The sequence below is a fragment of the Saccostrea echinata genome, unplaced genomic scaffold, assembly GCF_033153115.1.
Source record: "Saccostrea echinata isolate AGI-Se365-2 ecotype Australia unplaced genomic scaffold, CSIRO_AGI_Sech_v1 ptg000042l, whole genome shotgun sequence".
Taxonomy (NCBI): Eukaryota; Metazoa; Mollusca; class Bivalvia; order Ostreida; family Ostreidae; genus Saccostrea; species Saccostrea echinata.
Genome location: NW_026889791.1, coordinates 1845360 through 1872710, shown reverse-complemented (window position 1 = coordinate 1872710; position 27351 = coordinate 1845360). Strand labels below are relative to the sequence as shown.

Sequence of the window (27351 nt, the reverse complement as noted above, 5' to 3'; positions counted from 1 at the left end):
TTATTTTTATTTCTATAAAACTTCATAAAGAAAACAAAAGACTGTATAAAAGGTATTATTTAAACTTTGTTCATATTTATTCTTTCTCATAACCTACCTGCTATTTTCGGTCTAAAAACAAAACAAAAAACGCTTTAAAAGGCATTCCTTTGAAACTCTTTACAAACTGTTTGTATTGCATAACTTACTTGGTATCTTCTTTTACACAATTATTATATCAGCAGTCTTTCTTCTGTATAGAAGAGCAGAAACAGGAAATAATTTGAAGTGTTTGAAGCAGACAAAAGAATCTATGTGTATAATTGAAAAATTTTGAAATTTATGCAAACTGCTTGAGACACGCAGCGTAGCCAATAATTATAGTAATTGGTAAAAGTGAGGGTCAATAGCACAGACTTGCAATTTTATTTACAAAATATGGCATTTGTTTATCATGAAGAATGTAATGTTTATGATTGATTAATTGATCGATTGATTGATTGCATGTTGTTTTACATCCCGTTTGAGAATTCACCATATCACCATGTAGCTCAGAAGAGCTCAAATGTAAACCTTGTGTAGAACTACGATATCCAGGACGCGTTTGATTGACATACACCCTTTCACTTTCGCAAAGTAAATTTTATTTTAAGCATTTAAGATAATTAGAATTTTTTTCTGATTAATAAAAAAATTTTAAAACTCCGGAAAATTTAGAGTAGAAAGGTGTGAAAACAATTCAATCTCAACATTCCTTTCAGCCTGCGGTCAATAAATTGTACAGAGTAAACAAATTGACAACACCCAGTCAAACGTAAACATTCACAAACACAGCTGATTAACTTGATGTTATGAAGAGTATTTTGTCATTAAATTTGAAAAATGTTAATGTAATTTAATTGATTAATTTTACTTTGGAATAAAAAGAGAAAATAACAATTTTTAACTTACCACTGTGTCTAAGCCCCTTTAGGGGTGATGGCAATAAAGAAAAAGTTGAACATCATAAGTGATGTCTATTATTACGTAATGCATTTTTTTTTAGATTTGATATAAGCACATTTATGAACAAAAAGTTCAAAATATAGTTTCTAGCATGCATATGTCCCTCAGTCTTTGATGTTTTGTTTATTTCGTCAATAGGATTCGGTTCTCGTTTGAGTTAAATGCGGTTATAGCGTGACCACAAAAACACATCTTAGATATCATTGACTTTTTTCTAACCACAGACCTTGAGTTAAAAAAATTGACAGAGTTGGAAACAAAGAATGGAACAAAAGCGTTTAAATATGTTAAATGTTTAATCGACGAAGGACAGTCGCTGTTTTACAGAAAAAAAAACGAATAAATCAAAACTTTTCTTTATTAAAGGAGAGAGGACATGTACAATTTTTAGGATTATTCTCTAAGAGAATTCGCACAGCTTTCAAGCTAGCAGGTTTCAAAAAGACACACATCTATCACTTAAAACATTTTTAAGATGTCCAAATTAAATGTCTGGGAAATTTGAAAATTTAAAATCTCTTTGTAGCCGGTTCACATACCCACTCTGACAAAGTGAAGAAAAAAACCAAGTAAGATATTAAATATGGCAATATCAAAATTCATAAAATCCAGATAAAATGACACAGACATAGAGATGATAAAAATCGTGGTTTGTTATTTGAATTTTATGAAAATTCTCTTTAATATTTTTTTTTTTTTTTTTGCACTTTCAAAACAGTTTAAAAAGATTCTTATAAAATTGGTAAAAAAAATCTTATCCTTTTTGTGAGACAGATATACTTAAGTAAAACACCCTTTCACCTATTTCTTCATTTGTATTTAAGACAATGCTCGGTTTTGTTTTAATGTTATCGGTTCAAATACAAGTTGTTCAATTCAATGCTACTAGTAGAACGACTTAGATTAATAAAATAGATGATAAAGATCAGAAATTATATATGCTTAAAAGTCTAATGAAACTATACAGATTGAGCGCAGAGCAAAACAGACTTCCAGAAAATTGAAAAGCGAGATAAGATTGCATGGGTGATAACTACAGAGTTATTATTTGTATTCAGCACCTTTATGCAAGTTACGCTATCAATATTTTAACAACTACTACCAAACTGCTAAAATAAGTTAACACTCTGTCAAACGTCTCCGCTTTACTGTGTAAGTTACGTGTGAATAGCAAGTTTAAATGAAAATGTATCTGTTAGAAAGCCAATTTATACTATGGCTAAACATTCTATAGTGATTTGCTCCATAGAGCGCTAAAATACCATTAGTATGCTAGGTATTTAAATCTTCCTTCGACTATAGGACTTGCTCAGAGCTCTATGTTGTTTTTCTTTAAACGATTTTTCATTACAGGTAATTCTTTGTTCAATGATATTTTGTTTTCCTCTGCTTTCTATCATAGTTAAAGCGATATGAGCTGCATTTCTGAAAATTTTATTTTGCAGTTAAAATGTTCTGTTATGATAAATATGCAGGTAACTTATACCTTTTAAAAAAGTACTTAACTGTTTCAATAGAAAGATTTCTATGCAATAGATCGTATTTTATTAAAAACAAATTAATATTCTATAGGATGACAATAACGTAATTTTGCTTCAATCAAAGCTTATAAATAGTTCTTCCACTGCATCAAAGTTGCAAAGATTCTGACATCAAAGTTGCAGCTCATATTGCTTTAAATGTTAAACTATGTTTAAGACAATCATCAAAAAGCATTAAAGAGAGCACTAAAGAAATAGAGATTTGAGCAAGTCTAGTCGACCTCAAACAATGTATTTCTTACCACCCAAATCTCACATTGTTTACGGTTTATCTGAAGGGTCTGTAACGTTTAATTGATATTTCTTGTGTGCACGTCAACTTATCATAAACATCTTAAATAAAAAAGTATCTTAAGTACTTTGTAATTATGTACATATTAGCTTGACAAAGCAAGGAAAATTGCCATATAAAATTAAAAAATCTGAAACATCTGGAGGTTATAAGACCTGAATACGATTGATTGTGATAGAGAAGATGATGACAACGTTTGATAAAAGAAGACGCTGCAAGATTACCTGGCCATTTTTTAAAATAATTTTAATGTTACTAACCACAACCTTGAATTGTTTAAGTAAAATATTTGCTCTTAAAAGTGACTTATCATATTTTACTTTGTATGACTAGCTATAGTAAGGATCATGTTGAGTCAACACCGTTGAGAAAAAAATTAGCTACGTACATGTACATAATTTAAATTATATGTCCGAACTGTTTGAAATATTTATATTTTTTTTTGGTATTTGACAAGTTAAATTTTGTTTGTTTGTTTAACGTCCCTTTCGAAAGATTTTCACTCATATTGAAACGCCACCAATTGCCGGTAGAGGGCTGCGAGCTTCAGACCTATACTCGGCACTCAAGTCAATTGAACAGTGGGGGATCTTTTTCGTGCCACTACCTACTGCGACACGGGACTTCAGTTTTTACGGTCTCATCCGAAGGACCGGTCTCGACGTCCCGCAGTGTGCTTCGAACCTCTAAAGCAAACGCTCTAACCACTGCGTCACGCGGGTGACTTAATGAATGAAATTTTGGTATTAAGGAAGCTCTAAACACTAACAAAAGTGCTTTTTGGACTTGGAGAAAAACATATCATATAAATGTGTGCATATTGAGACTATTTAATTCATTTTCAACATAGGGTACCTGCCTTATTTCTGCAGGAAAAATGTTCAAAGACAATGGACTATACGTGAACCGAAATCACAGTTCGCAGCTCTGTTAAGGCTGCATAAAGGGGGCGGGGCCTAATTTATACGGGAAAAGTTTACTGTGACATCACACAAATATAGCAATTCCTCACAATAACAGAAAATGAAATAATCTGCGAATCTAAACTGCATAAGAGTAATGAACTACATCAAAACTTACCACTGCATTCATTTTTGTCGCTAGCTAAATCTCACAAAGCAAGATATAAACAAGTCACTGATCGCAATGCACTTGTCGACATGACGTCATCATGGTAAAATTTGACGCATTTTATGTGCAGTGAGAGGTGGATCAAGTGATTTTTTCACAGTGAAAAATGCATTTTATTATTAAACAGAATATTATTTGCAAATCTTAGGTAGATCATTAACACAAATCTGAAACCTTTGTTTAGTGCCATTATCTAAAAATTATCGAGAGAATGTATTGACTTTTGTCTACAGGGCGTGCATGTTTCACGCCCAGGTGCCTCATTAAATCGCCTTTTCGCAAGGGCATACACTTAAAAGATCTTGACCATTTTTTGAATACACATAACGGACATATTCCTTAACTTGAAAAGTGCTGCTGCTTTCCTGAAATCGATAGCATAACTTAATAAATACATAAAATGCTTGGTAAAGGTCACGCATATTTCGACATTAGCAAGATAACTTGAAATTTAAACTAATAAAATGCGAATTCTATTTAAAGCAGCAGCACTTTCCATAAACTACAAGTTATGTAGAAACAATCTATTACTTTAATTTTTAATTTTAACTAAGGTATGCCTTTGCAATATTGAAATTTGTTTGTGACCTACATACAGTACACTTTACATGCATTTATCACGTGACTGTCAAATAACGTGACCAAACCAAATTCAGTACAGAGCAGGGTATACAATGTTATTTGAAAGAAATTTAAAGTCATAAGATAATATAGTACCTTTACAAAATTAAAATTCATTTTAAAAAGGTAGGTATTTATGAAAGTATATATTATGTTGATTTCTTCGAAGTACGCCTTAACAGTGCTGCGTTGTTTACTTACACTTGGAAAATTAATGGAATTAATAAATTCAATTACTTATTCTTGGTCTAATATAAAGCTACCAATATTTTAATCTATTACAAATGCTGTAATTAACTGTAAATAATCATTTTTTTTATCTCACTTTTAAGGGCAGATAACTCGAACTGTATAAAACTACCCTACAATTAGAACCTTTTAGTGTGCAGTGTTTAGAGATTCCTTAAAGCATGTAAATGAATCCATTTAGAGTTCCTCTCAATTTGAAATCTAGCTGATATTGCCCAAGATGATTTACAGTGAGTATTGGATAATGTGAGTATAAGTCAGATACTCAAATATATAAACTATCATTTAGTATTTTTGCAGCATCTATTTCATAGTCGATATACTAGAGACATTTGGGGTTCAGTAAGTAAAACTTCAAAACGTATTATTACAAAACAGCCTTCCATTTAACAACCTTTACAGGTTTCCAATGCATATCAATTAATTTCATACCTCTATGTTATGTAATGTTATGCTATGTAATAAACAACTCTAACAAGATCTCTAAATACAGTTTTACCTTCACAAGAATGATGGAATAATGGAAGAAAACCAGCGTCATCATTGACGATTTAAAATCCTTGTCGAAAAAAATCTAGCATTATAATCACTACATAAAATAATGTTTCCATAGCCCATAACCTTTAAAATATCTTATTCTATCAATCTATCGCGAGAATATTATAACCAAATGGATGTAGTCAGAAACCGCCAGGAAGGGGAGTATATAAACATAGATTAAAAAATGTAGAAATCTTCGGACAAGTTAAAAGGATCTCGTCTATTTTATCCATTATTAACATCTACAAATATTTGGGCAAAATTTATACAAAGTTTAAAACACGTCTTAATTATTATTCTAAATCCACTAAAGTATTTGTTACTGTACTGGGACTTTTCTCTACATACTATGAAACTAATGGGAACTCATGAATCAGGACCAAGATGTTCCTCTGCTAAAAATATCTTCTAAATTTCAAAATGTCAAAAAATAAGATAACTGTATTTTTCAACTTTATTTGATTTCAATTCCCTTACACATATAGTAAGGTCACATTTATAATAAAATTTATCAAAATATTGAATGTGTTTATTTATTTATTTCAATGTTTACCTGGCCATGTGGTTGTATTTTTTTTTTGTAGATTTTGTTAGTGTCATGTGATGTATTATTATTATAATTGAGGTCTTGCCATGTCCTGCTATTGATTAGATCATTTTTGTATAGCTTAACCGGTCAGTATTCCATGCAGTTCATGCTTTTCACTCTTTCTAGCCAGACCTTGGTCCTGATACATTTAGCAGCAGGTTAGATTTCTTTTACTAATTTTGTTGTTTTAATTAATTCTCTATACTTTTAATTATGCCATTTAAAGTTGATATAAAGTTTATCTTAAGCTTAAGATTTGAGAAAGTTATTTTGCTTGATTAAAGACTTATTGGTTTTAAATAATCTGAATGTTAAAAAGTACATTAAAGTGTGTATGCAGCACTTTGAACTGTTTTATATTATATTGATGACCAGGTGCTGAGTTACCATATGATTTTGATGTACGGTAAATTAATAAGCCTCCAGATACATTGTCTTTGGTAAAAACATGAATTATATATTTTAGATATTTTTATTATTTTGAATTGGTTAATGAAGCTATTGGATATAAAGTATGTTCGACAAAATTTTGATCTACCAAGCTTAATTACCAAAATCCATTTTTACCTCTATTTTTATGTTTTAACTGTAAAGCCCTATGAACCTGTTCAGCTGAAATTAAGAGTTATTGCCCTTTATTCAGAGTGCTGTACATACTGTATTTATCATGAAGGAAAGTATAATTTTGAACATTATGTCATACCATTATATTACATGTGATATATGTCTGTCTATGTTTGTAATTACTTTCTTTGCAGATTTACATGTATTTATAATATACTTTATATTTTAGGGTTCAACCAATCAAGATGTACTAAATAAACAAGTAAACCCATACAGCAGTCTTATTTTTATTGGGCCTGTAACACACATGTTAACCAAGGAAATATTCATTTCAATCAAGCTTTTAAAAGTGCAGAGTCTTTATCTTCACAGTATATAATCAGCCATTGTTTAATATTTATTGAGAAGGGTGAAAAGTTATCTCAAAAACCATCTAACTGCATCATGTAAAAAGAAATATTGATAATACTGGTCTTTTTTATTTTAAATTAAGGACATTGACAAGGTGCCTGGTTATCGTATAGAATTTTTCGAGTACTCTTCAGTAGGTTTAATTGCAATAATCAGGCTATATTCTGGATCGTTTAACTTATCAAGCCAACCTTCTTTTTAAGATTTTGTCAAATCAGTGTTTTTACAATTCTCAATATATTTCTTATGTAAAATGTTGATAGCGGGGACCTACATAATTTTTTCACCACAATATTTCTCCCAAACCCTCTTATTTCATATAGTTTTTGTATTATATACATTATTGTTTCTTCATTTCCTAAGACTTCTAGATATTTCGGCTGGAAATGTATATATAGAAAGAAGACATTAACTGATCATTATTTTTGAGTTACTTCCCTTAACAGTTATAATTACATATTATTCATAATGGCCAAGAGGGTCTGACTGGTTATTTGTTTCTATCATGTAATTGACTGAATTTATTGAAACACATTGTAATAAAAAAAATTGGCATGAATTTATTGTTAACTTTTATTCGTAGTGTGACGGGGGTCCTCCCTGTCACTGGCACTGATTAATAATTACGATTGTTTTTATTTACATAGTTTATTTACATATTTACAACACACGCAATATATTTATAGTAATACACAAAGTTCACAATTATAAGATACATCCACTCTCACTGACTTCCAAACTCATTCTCCCCTCTTGTTATCACATGTTCTCAGGGCATGGCCATACCAAATCTCTTACTCCCCAGTTTCTCACACAAATCAACCTAATGCTCACTTTCATCTCTCAGAACTCTATCAAACATAATAAACAAACGACAACAGAACTGACACACTAACAAATTATAAATTCATGCTTGCTCAACTCTCTTTCTCTCTAACTAGCTAAAATGACACCCATGGGAAACAGGGCTACAACGCCTGCGTCGTGCACCTGCAACCTTATCAGACCTTCTAACTCTCTCATTTATTTACATTTAATTAACTTGGGGGATAGCTCTGTGACATACCTCCCTTCCTAAGTGTGGCGTCCCGACACACTAATATAATTAGTAGACTGATAATGACAATTTGATCTACTGTTTACACAATTATCTATCTATACCAGAATCACACATTTATAGTAACTGAAGATAGTGACCTTATTACACACATACACGCAGAAATAATTAAATAGCTTAACATGCATACACATTTCATGTTTTACCTTTTTCTTTTGATTTTCAAGTTTTATCTTTACATTTTTTTTTATATAAATGTTTATTTTAGAATTTTAGATATACACACTCTACGTATATACACTAAAAGTAGTTATTTCTTTGACTGAATGAAATCTTGCACAATTCTAAAGTCTTTAATTTTGTTTTCACTCAGCCACTGGGTATGTCCATTCTCGAACTGCACAAAATAATGTTTTTCTAAACGTTTTGACTCGTTTCTCGACCGCATCATATCCAGTACCTTGACAATCGGTCCGTTGTCGTCGACTGTTTCATCTTCATATTCTACGTCCTCGTCTGAGATACAGTCGTGATCAGGACGGTCATTAGGATCGAGATACGGCTTCATCCTGTTAGCATGCGCTGTCAAAGTCCTTGATTTGTGATCAGGATCCTGTAGTCTGTAGGTGACATCAGATAATCGCTCAATGATCTTGTACGGCCCATGCCAATTGTGTGTAAGTTTAGGGGAAAGTCCGGGTTTAGTGGTAGGTGTGAATAACCATATTTTGTCACCTTTAATATAATGAGTCTCTTTTGCTGACCGGTCATGACGTTCCTTCTGGTTTTGTTGACATTTTTGTAAGTTCTCCTTGACTAGCGTGTAGGCCTCTTGAAGGCGGACTTTTGCTTCCTCCTTATAGTCATCTGCTACGGCGTATGAGAATGTTGGTGGGCATAGCGCAGCTTCAATTGGTAAAACAGGATCTCGTAAGTGCATAAGGTAGAAGGGTGACTCCTTTGTAGACTCGTGGATAGCGGTCCTATATGCGAACAGTATGTATGGTATAAATGTATCCCAGTCACGCTGATGTCCAGACACATACATTGACAACATCGTTGTGAGTGTCCCATTGAAGCGTTCTACTAGGCCGTTGGTCTCCGGGTGGTAGGCAGTAGTAAAAGTTTTCCTGGTATTTGTTAATTTACAGATTTCCTTTATCAGATTTGATCTAAAGTTCTTACCATTATCTGACAGTAGTTCTCTAGGCGCTCCATGACGACACACTACCTCCTCTACAAAAAGTCGTGCAGTAGTTTCTGCATCTGCATTATTTACAGCAAATACCTCGGGCCATCGAGTTAGGTAGTCACTGAACACAATAATGTACTTGTTGGACTTGTAGGTTGGCGGGAATGGTCCAAGAACATCTACGGCAACTCTGTCGAATGGTCCATTAACCGTTGGTAGCGGGTTCAGTGGGAACTTTGGTTTGTTCTTCGGCGATTTCTTGGTGGCACAGTCTACGCATGATCTACACCAGAACTCTACATCCGAATACATCCCCTTCCAGTGAAATCTCTCTTGGACCTTGTCATACGTTTTCTGGAAGGAGAGATGTCCTGCTGTCAGGTCGTCGTGACAGGCATACATGACTTCATCTATCATGCTCCTTGGAATGGCTATTTGGCGTCTAATAGCTTGGCGTCGTCTATGAGATCCAGGCTGCCAAAGGTGCTATAGCAGACCGTCGTGTCCGAGTTCATAATCACCAGATAATATTACCGTTTCACGGGCCTTTGAGGATAATTCAGGCAACTCCCCCTTCTCTAAGTAGTTAATTATAGCTGCTAGGAGAGGGTCATTTTTCTGACGGTGGCGTACGTCCTGATATGACCTTTTTGGTATTACATCTGTGTCTGCTTTAGCACAGGTGGCTGCTACAGAGGATTCGGCAGGATTTCGAGATAAGGCATCTGCGTTTTGATGAGCTTTTCCAGGTCGGTGTTTTATAGTTATATCATACTCTTGAAGAGTTAATGACCACCGTGCTAGGCGTCCAGCTGGATTCTTAATGTCCATAAGCCACCGTAATGGGTTATGATCAGTTATCACAGTAAATTTCCGGCCAAATAGATAGTGTCTAAAGTATTTCACACTCCACACAATGGCTAATGCCTCTTTTTCGATAACTGCATAGTTCTGTTCATTTTGTTTTAGACTTCTACTCGCATACGCTATTGTCCGCTCACCATCTGGACCTTCTTGGGCTAGTACTGCACCTACACCAGTGTCACATGCATCAGTATACAGTACAAAAGGGAGTGAGAAATCTGGATATCTAAGAATAGGAAAGCTTGTCAAGGCCGATTTGAATAATTCAAAAGCACTCTCGCAGTTATTGTCCCAGATAAATTCAACACCTTTCCTTAAGAGCTTGTGTAAGGGCGCGGCCTTACTAGCAAAGTCTTTTATAAACTTACGGTAGTACGAGATAAGTCCCAGAAAGCTTCTAAGTTCACTCACATTTGTTGGCCTCGGAAAGTTGTGAATCGACTTGACTTTCTCCGTGTCCGGTGATATTCCCTCAGCTGAGACCTTGTGTCCAAGGAACGTGACCTCCGTTTTTCCGAAGTAACACTTCTGCGCTTTTAGCTTTAACCCTGAATTCTCGAATCGTTTTAGCCCTTCCTCGAGTCTTTTGACATGGTCGGAAATAGTTTCCGAGAAGACAATTACGTCGTCTATATACACAAGACACGTGTTCCACAGTAATCCTGAAAGCACAGAGTCCATAAGTCTCTGGAATGTTGGCGCACTGTTACACAGTCCGAACGGCATATAATTATATTCATAATGCCCTCCAAAAAAGGAAAACGCTGTCTTTTCTCTGTCACTTTCCTTAATCGGAACTTGGTGGTACCCTTGACATAAATCTAAGACACTGAAGTATTTGGACTTATTTAGTGTATCTAGCATTTCGTCGATCCTAGGGAGAGGGTAAACGTCCTTTTTGGTGACTTCATTTATTTTACGAAAATCAATGCACATGCGAGCCTTGCCATCTTTCTTCGGCACCAAAACGATTGGGGCGGAGTACGGACTCTTAGATGGTCGCACAATTCCATTAGCGCACATGGTTTCTATCTGAGATTCCAGTAATTTCCGCTGGCTGTGAGGAATCCTATAAGGCCTCAAGTGAATAGGTTTACTGTCCCCTGTATCTATTGAATGTTCCACTAGATCTGTCCTCCCTAACTCATTATCATTGAAAGCAAATACCTTTCTATACTTTTCTAGTACCTTAGTAATAGACTTGCGTTCTGTTTCATCTAAATCACTCGATACACAGAAATCACTAATTTCTTTCTCATCAGACTCAACACACTCACTTATCTCAAACCCATTCAAGTTCTCATAATTACTTGCATCTTGCACACTCTCACTAACTGAACTTGCATCAGGACTAAATGAAATACACTCACCATTTATATACAAAGAATCATTTGCAACATCAATATAGCATGCACAGTCTCTCAGAATATCCAAGCCTAGAATACAATTGTACGGGAAATCCCGAGCAACAAATGCATTATACACAATATCAGTTTTTTCACCAATTCTTATCCTAAAGTCGCATTTTCCAATTATGTCGACACGGTTGCCCGTTGCCGATGTGATACTCACTCCCCCAGCCGGCACCATACTACTCTGGTCTGCGAATTCTTCGCTTACAATCGTGACACTAGAACCGGTGTCGATCAACATCGAAGCACATTTATTATTCACATCTCCTATAATTTTGGCGGTACAAAATTTAGGATTCAGCTGACATGACACAATATTTTCACATACATATTTCACAATTTCAACACTTTTTTCACTATTCCCGGAGGAATTTTCTTCCTTTATTTTACGCGACCGGCTCTCTCTAGGAGGGTATTTGAACTCCGCTGATCCTTTACCTCCACACAAAAGGGCGGACTTTAGTTTCCCGAATTGGTGTTTCTTTGCTCATTACATCGGATCGCTATGTGTCCCACTTTTCGACAGTTGTTACAGATCGGTCTCCCGTCGGTAGTTCTAAGGTATCGGTCTGGTCTTGAACGGAATCCACGGCCTCTTCCTCGAAGGTTTTGTCCCCGAGTCGGCGGAACGTATTGTCGCTTAGAGGTAAATCGTCCTATCTCGGTAGCCATCACCGACACTTTAGCTGTGAGTTCTGCAAGGGACTTTTCCAGCTCCTCTGTTCTTGTAGAGCTGCACGACGTAGCTGCCACTTTTGTTCTGGCCATCGGGGCATCCACCAGGAAGTTGTTACACTCCTCTCTCTTTGCATGTCTGAAAGCTTCCTCGAATGTTTTAGGATTGGAAAGTAAAACATACCTCTTGATTTCAGGCTTTAACCCTTGAACGAAATGTTCCTTAGTGAGGGTTTCTTTTTGCCGTCCAGGCATGTCCATGTACGCACGTGTAGCGAGCTTTGTTATGTTTGTCGCATAATCCTCTACAGTTTGTGTCTCTGCCTGTTTGTATCCGAACAAGTTAGAATAATACAATGATTGAAGTTCTTTCGGAATAAATCTTTCTCGCAGAGCATCACAAACTAAGCGATAGTCATCTTTGACATCATCGTCTAAGGATTCGTAGTAATCCGCTGCCTGGTCACGAAGGAATGCAGGTATTGTTATGCATTTCCTTTCATCAGTCCAAAAATTAGCTCTAGATATTCGATCAAAGTTTTTAATCCAGGAGTCAAAATCCTCTTCAAGTTTCCCGAAAAATGGAACTGGCTTTATTAAGGTGGATGATTGTCTTACGTCAGGAACAACTTCAGGAATAACGTCCTCAATTGGGTCTTGTCTCTTTTTCCGCGGCATTTTCTTCACAAGATTTAATATTCCAAAATATCCGTTAAGTTATCCCACCGCTGCCACCATAACATGTGACGGGGGTCCTCCCTGTCACTGGCACTGATTAATAATTACGATTGTTTTTATTTACATAGTTTATTTACATATTTACAACACACGCAATATATTTATAGTAATACACAAAGTTCACAATTATAAGATACATCCACTCTCACTGACTTCCAAACTCATTCTCCCCTCTTGTTATCACATGTTCTCAGGGCATGGCCATACCAAATCTCTTACTCCCCAGTTTCTCACACAAATCAACCTAATGCTCACTTTCATCTCTCAGAACTCTATCAAACATAATAAACAAACGACAACAGAACTGACACACTAACAAATTATAAATTCATGCTTGCTCAACTCTCTTTCTCTCTAACTAGCTAAAATGACACCCATGGGAAACAGGGCTACAACGCCTGCGTCGTGCACCTGCAACCTTATCAGACCTTCTAACTCTCTCATTTATTTACATTTAATTAACTTGGGGGATAGCTCTGTGACAGTAGATACTAAATGCTGCTTCATTCACACAATCTAAGAACTTTTCTCAATCGGTCTACCTTTCAGCATATGTCTTATCTTTGCCCTTCCCAGCATACTGAGCATAACTATGGTAAATGACGACCTGTTGGCTCTTTGTCCATTGAATACAATGTACAACAAAGTCATTACTACTTTTCTTTCTTGCTGTATAGATGATTCTACCCGTTGAAGGAAGAACACGTGCTTTGTTTACCTCTGTAACATACGCTTTATTGGTTTTCACCGCTAAGAGAATTCTACATGGGAGATCACTCTCAATCACTATTTTATAAGTGAAAAAAATGTATTAAACCTTTTTTCTCCAGAAAATCCTGACTTGCCAATGTCCTTAAACAATCTTGAGTGAAAACTCTATATGATGAAAGCATCCTGCAAGTGAAATAATTGGTTAGCGAGGAAAATACCTTTCCTGATAAATTTAAATTTCCGCCTGCGAAAGCAACATCCAAAAATGCTATGCATATTTTCCTTTTATGGTACGAAAATTCCTCCTTCCAGGATGGACATTTAAGAACTATTGTACTTCCTCTAGTAATCTCAAATATTCTACGAAGTATGCGATGTGCGGTATCAAAGATTAAAAGAGAATTGTTGAAATATACATGCAATATAAAGAATAAAATTTGGAAGAAAAAAATAAGAATATTTTTGCATTTTCATATCTTAACTTCAACACGGATAAATATTCTTTAACCTTAATAATGTCGTTCTCAGAACGAGGAGACATACAAATTACTAGTGTTGTGAAATATGATGATTTTTTTGTAACCGGTTATTCGCTTACTTTAAAGATCAAGTACCCCCTTACTCATGTTACTCGGATGAGTTTGGTTTATATCTTTTATACCCCGGTATTCAAAAAACAACAACAAACAAACAAACAAACACACTGCATGTAAACTTTATTTTCAATTTAAACACACTTCTCCTTAATAGATTAAATTTGTTCTCGAATGTCAATCATACAAGAGCATTTTTTTCCCGTAAAAGTTGGATGTTTTGCGTGATCTTCATTTTATTCCATTTCACACATATTACACTTTACGAATTTAAAATAGGCATTCATTTGAAAATATCTCAATAATTTAGATGTTTCGAGAGTTAGCTTCTTAAAAAGGTAATTAGTAACGTAATTACCTACTCAGATCTTCAAAACTTGTATACCCCTTAGGAATCAAAGCCATTAATTACACTTTGAAAACTAATCAAAACAAATCTATCGTATTTGTTAAACAGTAGGTTGAGACTAACGGTAAAAAAATGATGACATGTTAGTATACATTCAAAAAATTATATAACAATATAACATTTTTCTACTTATTTACCCTGTGAAATGTTTTTATTTCTCGCAAAATCACCGGTGTTAGATAGACTTATCCAGTGTGAGACAGCAGTGTGAGATTTTTTTCTGCCTTACACTGTGTATTACTACGCTGTTATCGATAACGTACCGGTAAACATTCCTTCTTATAAAATACTTGTAAAAAATGTCTAAAAAATCACATATTCTTAAAATGTTGTTGTTTAATTTATTTAAGCAAACTTATTTTCATTCAAAAGATCGTCATATTTTCACTTTCTAAATGGCATTATTTGTAGGTCGCGAAAGGATCCTTGTAAAATGTTATGCTGTTTTTTTTTAAATCCAGTTTATATAATTCAGAACGATTTAAGTGGACTGAAATTTATTTTCTGAGTTTACACAAACTGTGTAAACCATTTTCAGGTACGACTTCTTTGATGATGTAATCAGATTTTTAATTGGATGCTAAATAAAAAATATAAATTTTTCAATGGTGATGACATGCCGTTATTTTGGATAAAATAATGCGAGAGAAATAATCATTCATTACATACTCGTGTGGGATAGTGAAATTCCACCTCGGGGCCAAGATTCACAGTCTAGGACGAGGCTTTGCCCCTCGGTGGAATTTCACTATCCCACACTCGTAGTAATGAATGATTCTATTAATCTCAGTTACGAAATACATAGGGGATTTTACTAACTGACATCTGCATTGTTCGACTGTCCAGTTAATCGGGTACAAGATAATGGTGCAAAGAAACGCCACATTTAATTTTGCAATTTTATTATAGTTTTTACATTCATGATTTGATCGGGAAGCCTGGGTTCTGTTCTTGTTCGCCTCACCGCGTCAAATCTAAGACGTTAACATAGGAAGTGACTGTTCCTTCGCCAAGCACCAGACACTAGAAGTGGAAGTCATGGTCTTTAAAATGAGATCTAAAGATCCGAGGTGCCGTGTCAAGGTGGGCGTTGGCAAGATAAAGAACCCTCACTGCAATGCTCCCGAAAGCCTCGGGTCTATAATTTCAAATACACCTTTATATTAATTTATTGAGTTCTAATACTGTTCAGAGTCTAAGACTTTTGAATATATATATGGTTGTTAGGTGTTGTGTAGTTAAAACGTGTTTGTATTGTTTCAGCATATGTTGAGTAACATAAAAAAAAACTTCTGGAACATTCCGGAGTGGTCAACATGTATAGTCATTTTTTTTTTTTCTAGAACATTCTTGAATCTTGAATTTTGTGTATGTCCAGAATGTTCCAGTAACATCTTATTTATACTCATACAATTTCTAGAATTTTCTACATTTATGTTAATCTATCTATACGCTGTCGATTGTATGCATAAGTAAGACTGGAATACAAAAAGACCGGAGTACAAAACAAGAGGCCCATAGGCCACAACATTCAACTTTTGGCCCTGCTGTTCTTCACCTGATTTCCCCCTTGTAATACCTACTGTGGCTCTGTCCTACCCCCTCCCCCGGGGGTCATGATTTAAATAATTTAAAATCTACATTACCCAAGGATGCTTCCACTTAGATTTAAGCTTTTCTGGCCTCGTGGTTCTCGAGATTTTTCCTATTAATTTCAATGTAAAAATTGTATTCCTTATTGTTCCCCACCCTACACCCGGGGGTCATGATTTGAAAAAATTAGAATCTACACTAGCCAAGGATGCTTCTACAAAAGTTTCAGCTTTTCTGGCCCAGCGGTTCTTGAGAAGAAGATTTTTAAAGATATTTTTTACATGTATCAATGTAAAACTTGGATTCCCTATTGTTGCCCCGCCCTACCACTTGGAGGTCATGATATGAACAATTTAGGATCTACACTAGGTCAAGATGTGTCCACTTAAGTTTCAGCTTTTCTTGCCCAGTGGTTCTTGAGACAATATTTCCTATATGTTTCAATGTTAACCTTGGATTCATTAATAGGGTCCCGCCATACCCCCGGGGGTCATGATTTGAATAATTTAAAATCTACACTATCCCAGGATGCTTCCATATAAGTTTCAGCTTTTCTGGCCAAGTGGTTCTTGAGAAAATTTACCCTTTGTATTTCAATGTAAAATTGGATTCCCTATTGTGGTCCCGCCCTACCACCGATGGTCATGATTTGAACAATTTAAAAATCTACACTAGCCCAGGATGCTTCCACATAAGTTTCAGCTTTTCTGGCCCAGTGGTTCTTGAGAAAAAGATTTTTAAAGATATTTTCTACATATTTCCATGTAAAACTTGGATTCCCTATTGTGGCTCCACCCTACCCCCGGGGTCATGATTTGAACAATTTGGTATCTACACGAGCCCAGGATGCTTCCACATAAGTTTCAGATTTTCTGACCCAGTAGTTCTTGAGAAGATTTTTTAATGATCCCATCCTATTTTTGTCTTTTCCTGATTATCTCCCCTTGGAAGGGTGCTTGGTCCTTGATTATAACATTTAAACTCCCCTTCACTCAAGAATGCTTTATACCAATTTTGGTTAAAATTGTACAAAGAGACTTGGATAAGATAGGTGTTGGATACCCTCACTGGGACAGTCTGTGTACAATAACGGACGCTTTATTGTATGTATGTTTGGATTCTTGTTGTACGTTGGTACTTTTTGATTTTTATATATTATTGTAAATGAATTGTTGTTAAGTTTAAACCATGTAATTTATTTTTGCGGGCATATCTGGTTATTCTGACCCATAACAATATTTTTTTTTATCTCGAAATTATTATATAGAACATTTGCAGACATTTGTGTCTAATTAGAATTTTAAATTAGAGATGATTTACTTTTATGAAAACGGGTGAATAATGCAACCAATTTCTTAACCTTAACCCCGGGCTAGAAATTAAAAAAAAAGAAAAGAATTTTAAAGCAAGAACTAGCACATAAATAACACATTTGTTTCTCTTAAAAACTTGTTCCAGTGATTCTCAGGGACCATTTAAGTTGCAAACGAGAAGTTGTATGAGAATGTATTCTTTCTTAATCTCAATCAATCAAAGAAAGGAGAGGACGTTCTAAGTTTTAAGAACTTGTGTCCGATCCTTTTGTTGTAATATCTAAACAATTAAATATATATGTATATAAATATATATATTAATCAACAATTTATACTGATTAGGAATATTGCCTTCTTTCTTACGATTTAAAGCGGAAAGAAATTTTGCTTGTTTGTGAGTTCATTTACTATTTAGTACTATTAATAATAAAAATGAATATTACAGGGCAAGCTTAAATAGGCGTGTTATCTGCAGGAATCATTTGTTCGAAACATTTATGGTTTAAATGTCCACGATTTGGTCGGCTGACCATTAGTGGACAGACCTTACAAAGTAAGGCACATAGGAAAATGTTTAGATTAACATTAAAATAGCTTGCAAATTTAAAATATATTTTAGTCCACTTATCTTAATAGTTACGACAACATAGTAACACTTCATATAAATAATAAACACCTAACAAGATAATAGGGTATGATATATGAAATAAAATTGCCTTCGCTCCCCGTGCAACTGTGCCAAAATTCTCTTTTAATACTTTTATATATCAGTAAATAAAATTCAACTGATAAACGACTTAATTGTTTGTACAAGAAAAAAATAAAAAGTTCCATTGCGAGGATCGAACCAAAGACCTCTCGACACGTATGTGTAGTGAACTAATAACGCATACGACTGAGCTATCATCGCTACACGAACACTGGAATTTAAAAGGACAAAGAAGCAACGCATTTACACACTGGTATTTTTTTTTTTTTTTTTTGGAAAAAGTTCATTTTTTGATAGTCTCTGGGTATTCTCTCCACTTTTTACAAATGTTTGTTCATTTCTTCGAATATAAATGCACACAAATATCTTTTTAAAATCGTGGAGAGATGACCCAGAGATAGCAAATTTTTAGAAAAATGTGTTTAAAAATGTAACATTTTTTTTTTTACCAAATGACTCATCCAGTCATGTTTCAAGTTATTTTTAAGGAAATCAAAACACACAATAGGGAAAATATTTTCATTTCCTATATCATAGGAACATAATACGTCAAAAGAATGTAAAAATTTAATTTTACAGTTCAATAAAGTTTTCACTTTACAAATGCGCCCTGATTCCTGCCGAATGTCAATCAAAAGCGCCCTCGTTCTTTCCTTTCTACATTTTAACTTTTGATACTAGAGCCTTCCTCAAAATTTTTACATCTGAAACGTAAAATTACATTAAAAAAAAGTTAGTAAATAAGATTTTCTAAGTGTTTAGATGACCAACCCAGGGTTCTTGGAAGGGGGGGGGGGGGGAGCCAGAGAAAAAAAAATCAATTTACCTTGACAAGCAAATAGAAATAAGGAAAATTGTCCATCCTCGAAAAGCCTGTTTCATGTGGGGAGGGGGGGGGGTTAAGTTCTAACTTCTTTAAGTACTGAATATTCATACACATTACCCTTACTTGAACAAAAAGTGAGATGGCCAACCCCACCCCCATCCCAAAATGCCACGTGCTGCAACCGCCTTTAAACCCAACTAATGATTTCAAACACCACATAGCTCTCCAGACCCGGGAGTTATAAAGGATATAAGTTACAAGCATACTATAAAATATTAATCCTTTTCTCCTTATCAAATTTGACCGTGATTTGTTATTCCTGAAATTGGAAAAATTCTTTAGAATATAAGGTAAGTTTCACAAGATATCGGGATTAAAAGAGTTGTCTCTCTACTTCACATTTATTTGTATAAGATTAAATGAAATGCAGGACAACAAACTGTACAGATTATAAATCAACTCTTATGTCAAACATAAGCCAAATACATGAAGCTAATTTAACACTTATTCATTCATCAAGAATGTGCATTTTCAGTACAAAATTAGAGCTTTCAAGAAATCATGGATGGAAATGGTCAACTACTCTTGTTGAAGATATCTCACATGTTTTAAAGCGTCATCTTTCTGAATACGGAGCTTTCTACAATAGCATTGATTGATTGATTGTATGTTGTTTAACGTCCCATTCGAGAATTTTTTCACTCATATAGAGACGTCACCATATACTGGTGAAGGGCTTCAAATTTTGACCTATACTCGGCACTCAGGGTCATTGAGCAATAAGAGATCTTTATCGTGCCAACGCCTGTCGTGACACGGGGCCTCGGTTTTTAAGGTCTCATCCGAAGGACCCGCAACGTTCACTTCAAAGTGCCGAGCACATGGCGAAGGAACAGTTGGTACCTTTTCTTTATCGACTTAGGTCTGTCGCGGCCGAGATTCGAACTCACGACCTTCCGATCACGGAGCGAGCGCTCTACCAACTGAGCTACCGCGAACGGTTTCTACAATAGTATAGAACTATTATGCAATTAAAAGATTTGTTCATGATGGTATTTTCTCTGGTTTGTTAAATTGACCAATTCCATGACACAACTTCCTGCCTATATCAACTTTTCATTGGTTTTAACATTTTCAAACATATTTTATACCACATTTATCATTGTTCATGTCCAAAATCGGTAAGCAGGGATTTTTTTACCCTTTGATTCCAGGGGCCGGGGCCCTCAAGATTGGGAAAAATAGCGATATTTGGTTGAAATTGGGAAAAATATCTTCATACAAATAAATAGGAAAAAAGAAGCAAAAGTCAAATATTTAATCATTTTTCTTATTTTTTATAGTATGAAGCTGGCTTAAACCAGCTTTAGTGATATGAAATAATACTAGCTGCTGTTGAAGTTCAGAAGCTTAAAAATGGCAAAGCCGCAGGGTATGATAACATTGTAAATGAACATATTTATACGTTGTCATCTTTTTTACCTTTCTGTAAGAAGTTCTTTAAGATAAAATCTGAGAGTGGGTTTGTTCCAGATGATGGGTTAATCGGTATTGTTTGACCAATTTATAAGAATAAGAGCGATTCAACCCAGCCTGCCTAAAAATTACCGTACTAGGCAAACTGGAGAGTGATCCACGATTATTTATTAAATAACGATCCCGACTTTAATTTTTAAACATCGATCCCGCTTTAAAAAGTACGCATACAAACATCCGTAGTACTCCGAATAACTTCTCAGAACTCCTCGGATGGCTCGTACATCGCACATGGAGAACATAAACACCTTTTTGTCATTATTTTATTTTAATAATTTACAACTTAATACTTTTTTTTCATATTGGGAATTTTTAGGTATAATTTTGGGAAAAACATACACTTTTCAGCATTGGGAATGGGGCCGAATTTCGGCCCCGGAGAGACCCTAAAAAAATCCCTGGTAAGCTTTCTCTTTTATCAGTTTACCTATAACCTATCTGAAACAAATCACATAGGATTGATGCTTCTCCTCTTGCGAATCTTAAACTGATTTTTTACATGCATTACAAGTATGTGCCTTTCAACCTTTATGTTTCGGATTGTCTCCCTTAGTATACCAGGACTTGGACATTAAAAACTATCCAGATGCATACACATCACAATTGGAATTTTTCATGTGAATTTTTCACTTATGTTCACTTGAATGTAAGTTAAATGAAGATGTGTAAGCCTTCTTGCACAATTCACATTCATAAATGCTCTCACATGTATGTACCCTCAAGTGTCTCTGTAAGCTACCTAACTGTGTAAATGCCCGCCCAAACAAATCACATGTATAAGGTTTATCACCTGTATGTGTTCTCATGTGTTTCTTTACGTTACCTGCTTGGTTGAATGCCCTCAAACATACATCACATTTATAAGATTTATCACCTGTATGTCCTCATGTGTCTCTTTAAGCTTGATAATTGCTTGAAAGCCTTTCCACACAAATCACATTAATAAGGTTTAATTAGGTAACCAGATGAAGCAGAATTCTTTCCACACACATCACATTTGTAAGATTTATCACCTGTATGTGTCCTCATATGTCTCTTTAAGCTTGATAATTGCTTGAAAGCCTTTCCACACAAATCACATTAATAAGGTTTATCATCAGTATGCATCCTTAAGTGTCTTTATGAGTTTCTTTTGTTGAAAACCTTCCCATAAATATTACAATTTCGATCATTTTTATGACTCAACATGTGTCTTTGCAAGGTACCTAGCTGTCCGAATGTTTTCCAACATACCTCACATTTATAAGGTTTATCTACTGTGTGTGTCCTCATGTGATTGTTTAATGTACTTAAAAGAGCAAAGGCCATTCCACAAATATCACATTCAAAAGGTTTTTCCCCAGTATGTATCCTCATGTGTACCTGTAAGTTTCCTGGTGAAGAGGAAACCTTTCCGCATACTTCACATTCATAAGGTTTAACACCTGTGTGCATCTTCATGTGTCCATTTAAATAGGTTTTTTTAGAATATGCTTTAGGACACAAATCACACTTATAAGGTTTTTGACCAGTATGTGTCTTAATGTGTTTCCGTAAGCTACATGAATCAGAGAATGATCTCCCACAAACATCACATTTGTAAGGTTTATCACCTGTATGTGTCCTCATGTGTCTCTTTAAGTGTCCTGATACAGTGAATGCCTTTTCACACACATCACATTTATGAGGTGCATCACCTGTATGTATCCTTATGTGTCTCTTTAAGTATGCTGATACAGTGAATGCCTTTTCACACACATCACATTTATGAGGTTTGTCAACTGTATGTATCTTTTTGTGTTGCTTTAAGTATGCTGATACAGTGAATGACTTTTCACACACATCACATTTATAAGGTTTGTTACCTATATGTATCCTCATATGAGTCTGTAGGTTACCAGATTGGACAAACGCCTTCTCACAAATACCACATTTATAAGGCTTATCACCTGTATGTGTCCTCATATGTGTCTGTAAGTTACATGACTTGCTGAACGCCTTCTCACACATATCACATTTGTAAGGCTTATCTCCTTTATGTGTCATCTTGTGTGCCTTTAAATCCGATAAATATCTGAAGGTTTTCCCACAAATAATACATTCCTGGGATTCTTTACTCACATGTGTATTGGTCTGTTTATCTGATTTGTCATTTTGATTATCATTACAGTTGTTTAACTTTTCTGCTTCACTTTGAGTCTGTGATCTGGATGAAAGGGCTACCATTTTCACCTGTTTTTGTGCCAAAGGAATCAGTTTTAATGTTACTTGTTGACAACATAAATAACTGGAAGTTTTACCACATATGTTACACTCCTGGGATTTTTTCCTCACATGTGTATTGATCTGTCTTTCTGATATTTCTTTTTGATTATCATTACAATTGTTTAACTTTTCAGCTTCACTTTGAGTCTGTGATCTGGATGAAAGGGCTGTCATTTCCACCTGTTTTTGTGACAAAGAAACCAGTTCAATGTTACTTTTGATGATAACAAGGAAAAAAACACACATATTTTTAGAAATCCATCAATATCACAAGCGGAATAAAGTTCAATATTGTTCCAGCTTTAAGATTTGGCAATTATTATTATAATGCCATATTATAATAATGAGTGCAAAAAAATGAATGGATTTACCAAATCCGTGCAATAATCTTCAGGAACATGAAGACAATATCTGGACAACATCAAGTCTACAGACAGATGAACAGACAGACAGATGGACACGCTGAATCCAATATATGCCCCTAAACTTTGTTTGCAGGGGGTTTAAGAAATATTTCCCTATATGCATGTTCATTGATCCCATTTTGTGGTCCCACCCTACCCCTTGGGGCAATGAGAACTAAGATTTTTAAAGATTTTCCCCCATATATTTGAATGTTAAAGTTTGATCTGTTGTTGCAATACCACCCTAACTCTGGGAGTAATTATTTGTAAAATTTATAATTTTTATTACATCAGGAAGCATTAACATGTTTCATTTCTTCTAGACCAGCAGCTCATTTGAAAAATTTTAAAAACATTTTTTTCAGATGTTTCAATATATAAAAATTTGATCAAATTTTGTGCCCCACGCCCTTCCCCTAGAGGCTATGATTTCAATTTAGACTTTATTCTACTTCAGTAAGCTTTTATATAAAATTCATTTTTTTCAAGTAGAAAAATGCCTCTTCCTATATAATATATAAGTCATTTGAAATTCTACTGTAGTCCCATCCTACCCTTAACAGCCTTGATTTAAGATCTGTGATACCCCAAGGAAGTTTTCACATAAGTTTTATCTTTTCAGTTCTGGTCCAGTGGTTCTTTAGAAGAATTTTAATGATCCCACCCTATTTTATGTCTATTTTGTTGTTATTAATTGTCTTCCTCCTAGCAATCCTCCAGTATGCGTTACATAAAAGTGTTGACCCTGGACAAACAGACAGATGGACACAGTGACTAGTTATGCCATATAGTAGGGTCCTAAAAAAGATTTTACCTTAATATTTAGCTGCTGTTGATTTTCCTCCTCCTTTACAGGATGTGAATTCTCTAAGGTCTGCTTCTTTTCTATAATCAAGACAAGCAACTTTGGATATCATTTGTGAGCATATAAAGTTACATACTAACTAAAATATGATTTATGATCAAGATTAGCATGTATTTCCGCTAGGTTTTGAACTCTGAATTTTCATTATGTTCCCCAAAAGAAGTTTGGATGTGTTTACCCTGTCTATTATAGTATGAAGCTCAAAGAATTAAGCTTACACTGTGCACTTAATAACATGATTAAATAAAAATCTGTTCAGAATAGAATAAATTGCTAACGGTATATAAATTTATGAGAAATTTAGAGAGTTATAAATAAAATGAATGAGAAATCACGAGATTTCGTTACGGTTTTACAGTGCCTGGGAAGGTCAAGCAACAGGTGGGGCCAATGGCCCCACTGTTCATAAAATGATGGGACCATTTTGAAATTTAAGGTGCCAAGGGAAAATATATTGGGGCCATTCTAAAATAAATCATAGTATGATGCTATATGATAATGCATATATCTCTGACAACAAAATTTAGGAAAATTAAAAAGAAAAATGCGATAGGAATTGACAAGTCATATGACATTGACTTAAAGTGCAAATGATTTTTCCGTTTCTAAGAACTTCAGTCAATCATCATCTAGATTCTACCCAACTAGTATTCAGAAAAATTATATTTAAACCAAAAGCACCATTTTTTAATGATGCCGATCATGGGACAGGCAAAAATAAGTGGACTTCATTGAAAAGGTTTTTCATTGTAAGGTACATAAATTTTCCATGTGCATGACTTTTGTTAAGCTGTGATCAACCATCGAAAATGACTTAACAATTGCGAATCGGACGACATGAAAAAAAAAACTGTTTCTTTGCCAGTGGATGTCAATATGTCGAATGATGGTTCCGATTATTTATTATATGATACATCACAGATTCCATCTAATTTTGATGAAGAATACAGATAGCGCGGACTGCGATGAACTTACAAAGTAATAAAACATGCATTTCCACATTTTGCGGGGCGCGCCGCATGGCGCTGCGCACCATTATTTCATTGTGCTATTTTTCGACAGTATGCGCATATGGCGCATGGCACGACCCCTTCCCAGGCCCTGGTTTTAAGTGGTTTAAGTTTAACAAAATATGATTTTTCATTTCTCAAAACTAGGAGTGAAACGGTTCACCGCGGTATTTTTTCTTGGTTTGATACACGGTGCAAAATCTCTAATTTTCGGTTCGGTTCATTTTTCAGTCGGGATCGTTATTCAGTCGGGTTTGGCATAAGGTAAAACACGTTACTCAGGATAAATAAGTATAGAAAACGTAAATTTTCGATGACTGATAGTTTGTAAAAAAAATTTTGACAGTCACAGAATTCTAATCAATTTCTTCTAGTCAATTTGCAAATAAAAACTCGTAAATTAAGTGACTAGATTTAGTAAAAGAAGTTAAAAACAAGGTTGAATTTGTTTCCTTCAATCAAAATGTATCGTACCGAAAATAACCGTACCGAGACAAAATTATACAATACGTATCAAACCGCGAAGGAGGTGTATCGTTTCACCCCTACTCAAAACATACATATATCTGAACATCTGAAACCTTTTTTTCTTTTCAAAAGATAATAAGTCAAGTTTCCTTTCCTTTTTTTGTGTAAATTACATTTAAAATTTTCTTTTTTGAATATTAATTACGATTTTTAAATTTATAAAAATAAAATTTTTAAAAAATCAAGGTAATATAAAGGTATTTTCTTTGCTCTTTCATTTAATACATCGCCGAAATATGACTGAAATATTGCTGACTCGGCGTTAAAAATAATAATCAATCATTTAATAAATATACCACTATATGCTTATCTACATGCTTTGAGAGGATTTTTTATCCAAAAGATTCATTTATCCAGATGATTTTGTCGGGGATGGAGGGGTCTGGATTAAATAAGTCACCAATGTACATACCAGTAATGATGGGAAATCAGAATTTTTGTCATAATCGATTATCGAAATAATCGGATGGACTATAATCAATTAGTAATTGCTTGATTTCAAGTATTAAATGTGTTCATTTTTTAATGAATAAATCAGTTAAAAATTCTGGAGTGATTTCTAGAATACATTTTTGATATATCTTGTATCATTGGATTCATTAATTAGATTACTATTTAGAATTCAGTTTAATTCAAAGAAAAATGAATCAAAAATCAAAGGAATAATTTGCTTTTAACAAATATTTTGATTAATCGATTATCAAAATATTGATCGATTATCTGTAATCAGGGGCCATTTCGATAAGATAATCAATTTAATCAATTAATCAGTACATCACTACATACCAGTAAATTCAACATCAGATACTGGATCTTCAGAACAAAGTGTATGCAAGGTCACGACCTCTGACTTCACGACCAAATTATCTGACATCATCACCTAATTATTGCTCTTAAACCTGTAACACAAAAAATAGAACGAGTAGGAACTTTTGCTACACATAACAGTCAAGGCTGTAGTTTGTGAATGATTAAGTTGCCATGGTGCTTAAATTTTTAGACTGGAACCTAAAAATTCTCCATTAGTCACCAAATTAGTGACCATTTTTAATTAATTTGAAAATCATCAAATTCTGGAATGCTAAACATTTTCAATGTTTTTTTTCTGAAGAGGTGAAACTAAATTTGAATATGAAGAAAATCCTTTTAAAACAACGGACATATTTTGAATGTTTATTCTTTCGTAACATTGGTTTTTTTTTCTCATAAGGGTACAAGGAGTATGTGCTACGAAATTTTGCATTGTGGCAATTTACACAGGGCTCAGGAAGAAAGATAAGACAAAAGCTGCCACGGGTAATTTTTGCTTCAACAATTGTAAAATGCAGTAGATTGGAAGGAATGTTTGACAATTAAATTCTCACTCATTAGAGACATTGTCAACACATGATTGTTAGGTCATAATTGTACAGATAAGCATAAAATGTTTAAGATGTAAACAATCCTCAATATTATTATCTATTATACTTTTAATTAAAAGAAAATTTTATTACTTGATTACATCTAAGTTTCTTAAAAAGATATGTTCTTTTAGTTTTATTTATTTATATATTTTTTTGTCATTATTGGAGTTTTACTTGCATGCTGAATTAAATTAAAACATTTTTTTTTATTTTTTCTTTACGAAAAATATACTTTTTTATAAATTTGGAATGCAATCATTGCATGTGGAAAAATAAGAGGGGGAGGGTGTTCAAGTGTTCTGTATAGTAATACTAGGTACATGTAATTGATAAACTTGATCTTGTCT

General features: G+C 34.3%; 1 protein-coding gene across 1 annotated transcript in view; it reads right to left on the bottom strand.

Annotated features, from left to right (window-relative positions):
• The window catches only part of LOC133201131 (zinc finger protein 883-like), a 127908-nt gene extending 101436 nt beyond the window's left edge, over positions 1-26472 (bottom strand). Inside the window, exons 1-3 of the mRNA XM_061336914.1 lie at positions 26388-26472; positions 24013-24083; positions 22143-22974 (exon numbers count right to left, since the gene is read on the bottom strand). Coding sequence (XP_061192898.1) covers positions 22143-22968 — 826 coding nt within the window. The 5' untranslated portion in view covers positions 22969-22974; positions 24013-24083; positions 26388-26472. The remainder of the gene's footprint in view (positions 1-22142; positions 22975-24012; positions 24084-26387) is intronic.
• Positions 26473-27351: the final 879 nt, after the last annotated feature.